Here is a 12,947-nt window from a genome sequence, read left to right as displayed (position 1 = left end):
GATACAAGTCTTTCCCTGAAGTGTTTTTCAATTAATATCCTGTTGAACTGTGTGATGCATCATATTATGGAAGTAAAATTGTAGTTTCATGTTGACTTGGTGCAGAAGGGCCTGTGTCACTGACCTGTGCAAACGGCGTAACGATGAGGTCATCTCCATGACTGCAAGAGAACGGACAATCAGCATTGTGACATACACACCTCAGCTACAATGCCAAAGAAAATGACTCTCTTAACGCGTGATATGCATGTTTATAATGTTGCATGCATTTGTCATAACAAACAAACCATATCATTAATAAAAGTGCAGATTCTTCTCGAAAAGATTCATCGATAACAACTGTATGGTTTTCTTGCATTTGGTCCTTCAGGAGGAGGGAGATATGGTTTGTCTGTGTGACAAGAGACAACAAGGCAGGGACACGCTTGCATTAATGCTTTCAGTGCTAGTGAATGTTCACTACATTGTGAGGACCACCTCCATTCATTCAGATCTCAGCTTCATTCAGAACATCCAGTTAGCCTCACACATGCGACTCATGTCTAATTGTGTACAAGAAGATTTCACACCAAAAGTCAACTGAAAAATGCTCGGAATAGTATAAAAAATACAAGAAACGTTCATTATGCAACAACAGTTTAGCCAAAGAGGAAGGACAACTTCAAAGGCTTCAAAGAAGTCAAGAACAAAAAGATAAAGACAAAATGATAGAAAATCAACTGTGTGAGTTTTAAACATAATAAATGAGCAAACATCAACATTTCCATCAAGTACTAGGAGATTCAGAACTACACTTTAGCTAGTATTGTGACTACAATACCCCAAACGCTGCTGACTGTGTACTTAAATAACCTGATGCTGAGTGTTCCCTGGGTAGGCAGCAGCCTGACCCCACCTGAAAAACATTACGAAGGATTTTGTCTTACTTTCATCAAGTTTTTACCTGTCTCATCCTTGCTCGTTATCCTGACTGTCCTGATGTGAAGGGGAATGTGGTGTGAAATGAAGAATACAATGCAAAAAAACATTTTTTTATTCAACATCCTTGTAAATTCCTCCTTAACCTGTCAGACCTGCGACACACGGGACGTGCACATGCTTGCGACATGTTAGAGCTGTGATGCTCTTGGGATACAGGTTTCAGTCACTTTCCTCTGACTATCATCTTTCCTCTCTGTTAAAGGCTGTTAATTAAAGTATAGTGCATTTTAAATAATAAATAAATATAAACTGATGTTCACACTGACAGTGATTAAATCACTATAGCAGGGTACGTTTTTTTCATTACTTGAAAAAAAAAAAAGAGCACAAAATTACAAAAATACAAAATGGCACATTGGTGCAACATATATATAATTTTTTCCCACACAGTTATATTGCAATGAGATGTCGATAAAACTATAGATTTTTCATAATCATGATATGTTTTCCTGTTATAATGAGATATTTTATGGTTAAAATTTTATATTTTGTATGTGGCATGACAACATAGGCCTTTTAATCACACTTCCACATTTGAAAAGCATGAAAAAATATCACTGAAATAAAGAATAAAATAGGTTCATACAAATTATATATTGTAGACCTTAAAACAAATAAAATTACAGAAACTTTAAAATAAAATAGAAAATATACAAATAAAACCATTCAAAATATGAATTAAAACTATAATAGTATCTCAGTAATATTAAAATAACAATGATCAACCAACGATGATCTGACCAATAAAAAAAATAAAAAATAAATAAAGTTTTTCATGAATTTACGGATGTAAAGGGAGAAAAAAAAAGAAAAAAGAAACAGTTTTTTTTTTACAGCAGCTGCACTTTTAAAACAAATCACAATTTCTAACCAATAAACTTTTAAATGTCGAGTATAAAAATCATTTTATTACTTTCCATGGCTTTCTATTTCCCACATAATTCCAAGTTTTCCATGACCGTAGGAACCATAAAGCCTGAGCAGTAAATCTCTGTCAGAGTGAATGCCCCTTTAATAGGATAACCTGACCTCTAAGCGTTCTGCCTTCACATCCTTCGGGCTCATTTACGCGTTGGAAATACAGTAAGTGAGCAGCTAGTGGAGAGAGCGACAGCAGGACAGCCGTGTGAGTAAGAGCAGTTAGTCGCTGCAGCGGGGAGGTAGTAAGGAGAAGGTTGAGTAAGCAGGGGTGCGAGCGTGCTGAATTTGTTGGGAGGAGTTCGAAGTCACGTCTGGGTTTTTGAGCAAAGAACAAAACCTCAAAAACAGCACGAAACACCATGTACCCTCTCCGCCTGTCATCCGGCTGGCTGAAGAAGCGTCCGATTTCCCGCGTGGCCCGAGTCCGTTTCAGCATATGGGTGTCGCTGACGCTCCTGCGGTTAAGCATGATGGAGTGTGTCTGTACCTCCATGTGTGTGCATGTATCCATGGCGGCTTCCCTCAGTGCTACATTTCCACACGCCGTCCAGGAGGAAAAGGTCACTGGCAGGCGTGCATACTAGCGTATCACGTGCTCTCGTCCAACTGCTGCAGAATGCATGCACGCTAAACATAGCACAAGGCCACAGCTTCGACAAGTGCAACAACCTGCTGCCATTTCACAACCAACAACCAGCTCATTTAAAGACTTTTCAGTGCAGTTTTAACTGGGTGGCAATGTGAACGCTTTCCTACACACTGCTCTGGAGATGAAAGTTTCCAGATCACGTGTGTGACCTCCAGACGAACCCCACATCTGTGTGTTTCTGATGCTGATAGCGTTGCAGAGAGAGGAGAACTAACTGTGGTTTATCAGCTCTCTGCTCAGTATGCTGAGACGGTCAGGTCTTTCACAAGAGTTAAATGGAGAGGAAGCACGCAGCTTATCAAAGCCCAAAACACAGATGGCACTGGCTCGTCTTAAAGTGAGCTTTTTTGAAAATACCAGCAAAAAAGACGCTCTTTAAACAGCAACTTTATTTATTTGTTGTGTTGTGTTAAATGTTTGTCTTCTGAAATCAGCACCTTCATGGAAAGAATATAGTAAAATCTGTAAAAAAAAACTACTCTTAAAAAAAAAAAAGTAATTAATTAATACATAAGTATTTAAATAAGTTTAATGAATTAATTCATAATTAATTATTAAAATAAATGACATTGAAACAAAATTACTAAAAGTGTAACAAAAATGAAAGTATGTTTTTCAGTCTTGTTCTCGTGAGAGCACCTGGAGATTTGGTGTAATATAATAACAATAATAATAATAATAATAATTATCATTATTATTATTATTATTATTATTATTATTATTATTATTATTATTATTATTATTATTGTACTAATATTTACATATTAGTTTAAAATTATTTTTCTAAATGTTCAAACCTAAAATCAGCAAGCTTTTATTTTGACAGGTTTCCGGCAAGTATATGCGCATTTCTAACCGTGCATTTTTTTATTTAGGTCGTGCATTCGACTATAAGACAATCTCAATGGTACTAAAATAAGTTACGAAAAGGAAAATAAACTGATTTAAAACCAAGTTTTCTTGCAATGTGCCATTAACATGTTATTATTCAGGCAGCTACTACGAAAATGTTTCAACAAGTTTTACTAGATTTCTGAGTAAGATCAATTTCAGACAGTTGTTCCATCATGACAGCAGTTGAACTGAAAGAGAAAACTGACCACAGATGTAAGATAGTTCATGTTAATTAATGCTCACAGAGAATGCAAAGCTTACTTGAGTTGTGTTTTGAGTTGTATTCTGACATTTTGGAACGAAATGAGACATGAAGTCAAGCTTGCATACCTGGAAAACATGTCGACGTGTATGTTTCAAGCCTCTAACTGAAAATGAATTATTCTTTTGAACAAAACCACATGTGTTTGACTATCAAAAATTGCTATTCCAAAGGCCAATGAACTTTTAAAACTCCAAGAGCAGTTGTAAAGGATAATATCAGAAACCGACATGATATTTCCTGCCATTTCTGGCTGAGAATGGATTCTCTGGCAGAATGAAATGAAACGTGCATCCGCCATCCCTCGGGACTCTACATAATGCATGAGCCAGTGCAGGGTTACATAGAGAAACGCTCTGAGCTTGCAAAAGATCAGGCCAGAGAGAGGAAGTGCACTGATCTGACAATTTCCTGTGATATCATCCATCACCGTTCCATTTGCTTTAGACGTACCATGATCGTATGAACTGATATAATTCAATAAATACACCTCTATGCTGTTGTATTCTGACATTCTGTTCCAAAACTACAAAACAAAAGATGTCGAGTGGGCTTCAAATGAGTGTATGCATTCACGCTGACTGAAGGAAATAATAATAATAATAATAATAGTCAGATGTGCACTTCTGAACGACCATTTTCAGTGTCACATGCAATGCAGGATCATCAAAGATGGAGACTGACAAACACACACTCACACACACGTCTAAGCCACAAGCGGCATGTCATCCGAACTCTGTCTTCTCCATGCGGTATCTCTCATCACGTACTCCTATATTCTCACGACACACAGGGGTTTTAATGCCCAGAATTGTCAACTAATCAAATCAACCTGATAATTCAGTTTTTGTTGATTTGGTCGTCATTCTGTGCATTAAATGGTGAGGGTGTAGGTGAGGCTTCTCAATGCATGTGAGACTGTGATGCTCGTGTCTACAGGTGAAGCAAGGTGATGCAGATTAAACAAGCAAGAGCATTCGTTGAGGAAGAGCAAGGCCAGGAGCTGCCGTAAGGACAGGCGAGCCAGAGCCAGAACTTACTTTCCACTAATAACCGGCTCAGATCTCCGAGAGACCAGGCCTGGCCTCGGCAGGTGGTTATTCCTATCGATAAGGACACAGTTTGTCAGACAAACACACTCACACACACACACACACACACACACACACACACACACACACACACACACACACACACACACACACACACACACACACACACAGATACAGAACTCATTACACACGTTGGTTCTTCTGCCTTTGTGGTTTGAGAAATGGCTGTTTTGAAAGACCATGTCTCTTTAACCGCTTATTCTCTCTGATTCTCTCACGCTGTATTAAAGGAATAGTTCACTCACAGATCACCTTCATGTTGATCCAAACTTGACGATTAAAGTGTACTTTGGCCACCAAGCTCTCGAAAGAGGCAAAAACACTAAAACTGTGGCTTTATACATCACAGTCACGCATTTAGACTGATCTGAGGATGAGTTTCACCTGAAATACTTCTTTATTCAGACTACCGTTTAATAGTTGGTGGTCAGTACAGTTTGTTTTCAATGAAGTATTTTGTGATCACCTAAACTGCAATTATTGATCCGAAATACAGTAAAAACATATCATAAAAATAACTCTTTTTCTATGTGAATATATTATAAAATATTATTTATTCCCGTGATGCACAGCTGTATTTTCAGCACCATTCCTCCAGTCTTCAGTGTCACATGATCCTTCAGAAATCATTCTATTATGCTGATCAATAAATATTTTGTATTATTATCAATGTTGAAAACGGTTAATACCTAATGCATTTTTTGGAAACCAATTTATTTATGATTCCCTTTATGAAAGTTCAAATGATTATAACATTATAAATGTCTTTACTGTCATTTTTGATCAATATAAGTCATCATTAGTGAATAAAAGTACGAATTCCTTTTTTTTAATGTACATATGTAATAAAGGTTTGTAAAGACTCTTAATTTGTGTGAGAAAGAGAAATTATGTAGACAAAGAGAGAGACTGATGAGACCTGGGGGCAAACATACCACTGATGACCACACACATGTACGTGTATTAAATATAAAGACACACACACACACACACACACACTCTCAAACAACAGGGAACCATTGACGTCATCAATGGATGAGACAGCAGAACATCCTTGTGGGCTAATTGGTCCTTTTTTAACCTGTAGTTTTCTGTTTTAAGACATTATATCAAATCAGATCACAGAAAGTATTCTTGAACTGTTTTTGGTTACTAGAAAAGAAAACCGTAAGATATCTGCATGAACAAATGAAATTAAGCGGAATCACAATACAAGCATGACGTCTCATTTTAGTGTACTTTCGCTCAGTGAAACAAAAGTCATTCCAAAAAAATCTAAATAAAACTTGACTGACCCAAAATAAAGTAAAGGATTATGGGAGAATGGCACAAGATTTGAAACGGCTCCAGAACTCACATGTCACTGGCGATGGAGGAGTTTCGGGACATCGACTTCGGCGACAGGTCATAGTCGCTGTCGGAGCGGTACAGGAAGGATTCCCTCCGCTGGCTGTGGACAAAGTTGGCCTGAAGGATCAGGCCTGAACCCGGACTCGTCATGGGATCCAGGGGACTCCGTCCTGACGACGTGCCATTGTCCACATCAAAGCTACAGAGAAAGAGAAACCAATTAAAAAATGTTAGCATTAACACGGTAAGTTTAGTCTAAAAATACAGTGCCCTCCCCCAAAATCAGGGTTTGATGTCTGCATTTTCCCAAGGTGGGTGCAATAAAAATGAATCATATAATGTGCTACAAAAGCTATTTAATTTATTAGAATACGAAAAGTACATTTTAAAAATGTCTGCTTCAAACTGTACTTAAGCATATACTGTACATATATAATTATATATACATAAATGTGTGTGTGTGTGTGTGTGTGTGTGTGTGCCAATAATAACCACCAAAAAAACCCAAACAAGTTTAGTGCTTAATGTGGGAACTTTCATTAGAGAGAAAACCCCAAGAAGAACTCTTATTTTGAAACATCTGTGGCTTACTATTGCCGTCTAACATTCACAAAGATGATGGGAGACAAAAGATGCTTTCTTACAACCATTTAAAACATATTATAATAAAAACACTCATAATTTACCAACAATAAATCATAAGCAATCGTATGGCATAAAAGCGCAATGATCATTAATTGTGACCTTTTCTGAAACCGCAAGACGGTAGAATGCACAACAGTGGCGTGTTTCTACTTTGAAACATGCAGCGCTCATATTTATTTAATGAATTCTTAGGGCCCTATTTTAATGATCTAAACGCAATGTGTAAAGCGCACGGAGCAGATGCACTCAGGGCGTGTCCAAATCCACTTTTGCTATTTTAACGACGGAAAAACTGTTAGCGCGCCCGGGCGCATGGTCTAAACAGGTTGTACCTATTTTCTTAATGAGTAATGGGTTTTTTTGGGGGGGTGTAACGTACAATGAACCAATCAAAGGAGTCTCATCTTCTATTCCCTTTAAGAGCCAGTTGCGCTCATGCCATGACGGATTTGCTATTTACGCGGCGGAATTTGGCAAGCGCAAAGACAGAACGCATCTCCAAGATGAAACCGAGCTGCTCGTGTGCGAGCAAATAGATTCTGATGCATGCGATGACTATCCATTATGACATGTAGGCATTATATATATATATATAGATATGGCGCAGTCTATTTTCAGCTCCTTAAAATAGCAATGCGCCTGCTCACATCTTTTTTAGACCATCATGGCCGTGGGCGCAAATGCATTTGCTAATTAAACGACGTGGTGCTGGACGGGAAAATGTGAACGGGGCCGGACTGAAACTAGCAAACACACTTGCGCTGCGTCTTGCGTCGCATTGCACCGGGTGTATTATAGGGCCCATAGCCTTTTGAAGTTTAAAAATCACATGTATTGTAAGATTTCTTAAAATGACTATTAAGATGTTTCTTATAAGATTTAATATATTTCAACCTTAAATGCCACTAAACTGTATTTAAGTTGTTTTATTCACACATGTGCTCCTAAATACATGTACACTGCATTGCAAATGTGAGCGTACCCTTGTAAACGGTCTGCAGGGGATGCTACTCATCACCTCACAGCTATGAGCATACTTGAAGGTGGACCAGAGAGAGCATGTTGGTGAACACATGTGGACAGCTGAATATCAACATGACCTGCACTAGCAGTGACGGATACACAGGGGTTTCCCTCTCAGTGTCATCTAGTGCACAGGTGGACACGGTCACTTAGCTCTCGTAATCCCATCCATTATGTTAAGAGGCTATTCGACGGCTAATCGCTGCAGTGAGGTACTCGCGACGTCACTGGTGGTGATTCATCAGGTGACCGAGTTTCCCCGCGAGCGTCCCCGTCTGAAACCACAACAAATCCCCTGTGACTCAGTGCACACCTCTCTCTGACCGTTTTAAAGAGAAGCCGCAGTTTCCTAGAAAGACTGAATGGGAGAAGCAGCAAGCGACACGTGGATCTGGAATGCTGCCACATGGACGAGACGGTCTCGACTCACAGGAAGTCGAACATAAGAGCAGGTCTGTTTGGATCACAGAGACAGACGTGTATCCGTGCACACACACCACTGATTTCAATTCCAGCAGAAAATGACGAGCAGAGGAAGAGATACCATGATAAATGGCTATCTGTAATTGTGGGGAAGAAGCTTAAATTCCTCTCCTAAAAAGGATGAGTGCAGTCAGGTCGGTCAAGATCTAAATGCACCTACAGTGTTGCTCGCCAAAACAATCCAGACTGCAATGACGGCTCCAGAGCCTGTAAACAGGTTTGCTGAAGTACATACAGTATGAATGGTTTGATATAAAGTGACATGCTACAGTCGTACAGTACTTAAGAGTGAGTTACTTGATTTCAGCTGAATGTGGTGTGACTTGCTTTGAGCAAGAAACTTCTTTTCCTTCCTGTTTTACACTTTGGCCACTTTTGCGTCGCTGTTCTCAAGACTTGAGAAGTTGTGCAAAATTCACAAACCTCACCCTGATCTTAAAATAAATCTATCTATCTATCTATCTACCAACAAAAAAAGTTTGAAAAAGTCAAGATTCAAAGATGGTCTTAACACACTCATGGTTTTCTTTTTTAAAATTACAGTTACATGAACTGCATTTACATGTTTAACTCCGCTTCCTGAAATGTAATGTTGCAATCGAGCAGCCTGATTCAAATTTGTTTCAAACCCAGGAATTCAATTGGAATTAAAAGGCATTCTCCATTGAGTTCTGAGTGGTGCACAATCCCGACTCGAGAGGGATGACTCGGTGAGGTCACTTAACATCCATGAGTGTAAAGGCATGACCTCGAAGAGCTGGTGATAGAAGAGAGATGCAGAAATCAATGACCCCTTGTTCTGCAGCCAGATGCTTCAGTGTGAGGTCCTGAAAGTCTCTGCTATAAATGTATGTTTTAGTCACATTTCCCCTCATGTCACGTACAGTAAATGAGAATTAAGACCCTGACCTTTGTCTTTTTCACATGTGTGACTTCTGTCTGCTGACCTTCTCTTTCTGTGCTGTGATGTAACACCAAACATTTGCTCATTTATTAAGACAAAAATAAGAGGTCAGGGACTCTCAAATACACCGGCATGGTGAACATCACTAAGCAAAGCCCTTGACGTCTAGTGGCGCACAGCAAATGAGACATTGGGGAGACCGGAAAAACACTTGCTTTTAGGTTCTCCGTGGGACGTTTCTCCCGCAGTGGGATGTGTTCTGTTCTTTTGTGGGATTTGGCCTGTTTTGACCTCAGATTCATGAGTAAAGCCACAGTATTACATCAGTTCCATTAGCACATTCTCTTCCTAATGCACTTCTGCATTAGTGTGTAAAGATACCTGAGCCTTAACTGATACTGTCGGAGTAGTGTATTGTGATACATCCTCCAGAGGAGAGCTGGAGGGACAGAACGGATATACCGTATTACTTCACTGCCTACTCTAATAACCAACCTGCAATGCTGTGAAAATACAACCAAAGCAGTCTGAAGGCTATTTAACTTGGATGGTCACCAGGGGAATGTGCAGTAAACGGCAAATCTCACTGTGATGTCAAACTATTGTGTGAATTGCGAAAGGATATTAAATGAACATTTGGTTAGGCATGTAAACCAAAAACATGCATGTACTGGTACATTTACTTGAAGGGTTCTTCTTAAAGCATTTAATTTCAGTCATATTAATATTAATATAAAATATTAATATTAAAATACTAATTAAAATGGTGAAAGCACATAAAATGTATAATTGTTAAATTAAATAAAAAACAGATTTTTTTTTTCTCTTTAATAAAATCTATGATACTAAATAAACAATACTATAATAAATCTGCATGCAACTTTTTTTTTTCTCTCAACCAGTGCAAGACCCGGTGCGACTTATACTAAATGGTGCTTATTTTCTGGAAAATACTGTAATTTTGTGCTGAACTATCCCTTTGAACATACTAAAGAAAGAATAACCCAGCAAGATGTGTGTCACACATACAGCAGCAGCACACACTCTTGAGAACGCCTGCATCCAGCAGGCCGAGCTGACACATCTGATCTGCTTCACCAGACGTCATGCCGAAGGCTTATCTTCACACGTCACAGAGCAGCTGCACCTCTTCCCTTTTAAGGCACAGGGGGTCAGCTAAGTTTGGGGTGCGCTAGCAGGTATCTGTCCACCGGGGCCCGTCTCTGAGAGGTTGACGCACGACAGGGTTTCTAGAGGCTTTCTAATTGCCCTGACCGTCAACTGCAGGCACAAAGACGACAATGAGTTTATTTATAAAGGTGCCGAAGACACATGGGAAAAGAGAGAGCAAGAGAGATGCCCTTGGCCTATTTTGGCATAGGTCGTCCCCGGATAGATCAGAGGCAGGAGACGGGTCCAGAGAGACAAATGCAAGCGCATGCAAGGGTGAGAGAAGTCATTTTGGTGACGTGCCATGAGGTGACAGGACGCACTTGCATCTTTCTGAATGCTTGCAATGCGGCCGGCTCCATGTTTCCAGGTCAGAGCAGGCTGACGGTGAGAGCTGAGAGGGAAAAGAGACATGCACTGGAGCATGTTGGAGCATCTGTTCTTAAATATGGTTCTGCAACAACACGACTCATAGTAGAAAAGACACCAAACACAACATGAAACGTGCTTTTTATAGAGCAGCCGGATACATGCATCATTAATGTGCCCCTATTATGCCTTTTCGACTATTACCTTTCATGCAGTGTATCATGTAGCTGTATGTGAACATAAACTATCTGCAAAGTTGTTTAGGCCCTCAATTGTCTAAACGAGTTGTCAGGAATTTGACTCTTATTCTGTTACGGCTGTACATCACAAAGTAGCACATTTGCATAATGCCCGCACACGTTTTACATCACCAACTTGCCTGCCCACAAACACAGTCCAATTTCTGTGGGGTTAATAACATGTCGAGAAGATGATGTATCCAATGCTGTGAAAGTAAATTTGTTTGATCACATCTCATAATTACCACAAACTTGTCAACACTTGACACTGTACGATATAAACCAATCCAGACCAATCACAAAGGACTGCACCATCTGACCAATCACAGCAGTGAGGGCTCGCAGAAAGGAGGGGTTTAGAGAGACTGATTGTTTGAACGTTTATGAATCTTTTAGACATGAGGTAAAATTCTATCTATTTTCTGAGAAAACTAACATGTTTTTTTTTTACCTTGCATACATGTAAACTTGTTTTAGGAGACGCATAAAACAATATAAGCAACCTTAAAAATGGCATAATGGGGCACTTCAATGCAGGATAATAAATGTTGAGATGTTTATTTTGGTGGTGGAATATGTGAGCTATTGTGGTCTCTTGTGTTGTGAACGGTCTCTAAAGGCACATTTGAAATTTGACTCGAGATATTTTTACACCGCACTAATACCACAGTCCTGCCGACAACAAACACACTAGACTCATTCACACACACACACACAAGAAATTCATTTCTTTCTTGTTCCTGGTAATATTGTGAACGATTCATTAGTGCAAGTTATTCTTAATAAAAAACGAAACCTTTGATTTGCTGCAGATAAACGACTTTACTTTTCGTCTGACGTCACCAAACCTTTGTTTTTCAACATCAACTTCAACCCCCTGACTCTGTTCTGGTAACACCCACTTTTAACAACCTGGGCCCTGATCTACATTATTTCTTGTTAAATATCCTGTTTTGCTCAGGAAGGTTTCAAGTTGACTAAACATTTAACTATTTTGCAGTTTTAAAAAGTATATATATATATATATATATATATATATATATATATATATATATATATATATATATATATATATATATATATATATATAAATTATATAAATTACACACATATTTTAAATAACTTAAAATATAATTATATAATATAATTATATAATAAATATATATATATTTATATATATATATAGAGAGAGAGAGAGAGAGAGAGAGAGAGTGCAAAAAATATATATATCCTGTGCTGCACAAAAAAATGCATTGTTTGATTTAACCTGAAAAACTGCACTAAATCTTCTAGACTGGAATTAAAATAGCTTTAAAATAAGCAAGAATATCAATTACTGGATATAGCAAAAACACTATAAGCCTTCAATTTTATGTGGGTGCATACTAAAATATTACTACATTTAATACAAATAATAAATCTTAAGAACTAAGATAATCAGGATTACACTTTTCATATTAAATTGTAAGCAGGTTTCGAATGTATGACACATGCCATTGAGCCTGAAAGCCAGAATAAGTCAAACGTTTACCAGATTCCCTCTGTGTTCCTGAGAGAGCTGGTGGAACGCGAGCGCGGTTTCATAACGATACTCATGGTCAAATGTGTGAAGTCGTCTCTCGGTTTTCCCTAGACCTTGTCAAAGTCTGTCCTGCTCTGTGATGGACATGCTCTCTGAGATAATCCAGCTCTGTGCTCAAACAATGCAGCTGCAGTGAGAGTCTCTGTGTCTCTCTGTGTCTGCAGGGTACGTAAGCCAGAGTGAATATCACGTTTCTAGTCCTGCTCTCCTCCTCTACATTCTTTTCCCTGGGTTGCTGTGGCCTAGCAGTGGGAGTGTGTATGTTTGTGTGTGTGTGTGTGTGTTAGGGGGGATAAACCCTCAGGGTACTGCCTGTGTGTATGTGCCGTATCTCAGCAAGGGAACCAGTTCGGGCGGCTTTAG

The 12,947-nt window shown here is 38.9% G+C and overlaps 1 protein-coding gene across 11 annotated transcripts in view; it reads right to left on the bottom strand.

The window, feature by feature from the left end:
* LOC113054721 (cAMP-specific 3',5'-cyclic phosphodiesterase 4D-like) overlaps positions 1-12,947 on the bottom strand; it is a 169,097-nt gene that overhangs the window by 20,858 nt on the left and 135,292 nt on the right. For 5 of the 11 annotated variants that reach the window (XM_026220467.1, XM_026220471.1, XM_026220466.1 and 2 more), the window contains 3 exons: positions 6,177-6,368; positions 4,748-4,810; positions 125-161 (listed from right to left, as the gene is read on the bottom strand). In XM_026220467.1, coding sequence (XP_026076252.1) covers positions 125-161; positions 4,748-4,810; positions 6,177-6,368 — 292 coding nt within the window. Of the gene's footprint in view, positions 1-124; positions 162-2,267; positions 3,008-4,747; positions 4,811-6,176; positions 6,369-12,533; positions 12,734-12,947 lie in introns of those variants that run through there. The other 6 variants (XM_026220469.1, XM_026220475.1, XM_026220468.1 and 3 more) reach the window with 4 other exon arrangements.

This window comes from Carassius auratus, chromosome 35 (genome assembly GCF_003368295.1).
Source record: "Carassius auratus strain Wakin chromosome 35, ASM336829v1, whole genome shotgun sequence".
NCBI classification, from domain to species: domain Eukaryota; kingdom Metazoa; phylum Chordata; class Actinopteri; order Cypriniformes; family Cyprinidae; genus Carassius; species Carassius auratus.
The sequence above is the reverse complement of the archived record's forward strand: the minus strand, read 5'-3'. Positions and strand labels throughout refer to the sequence as shown.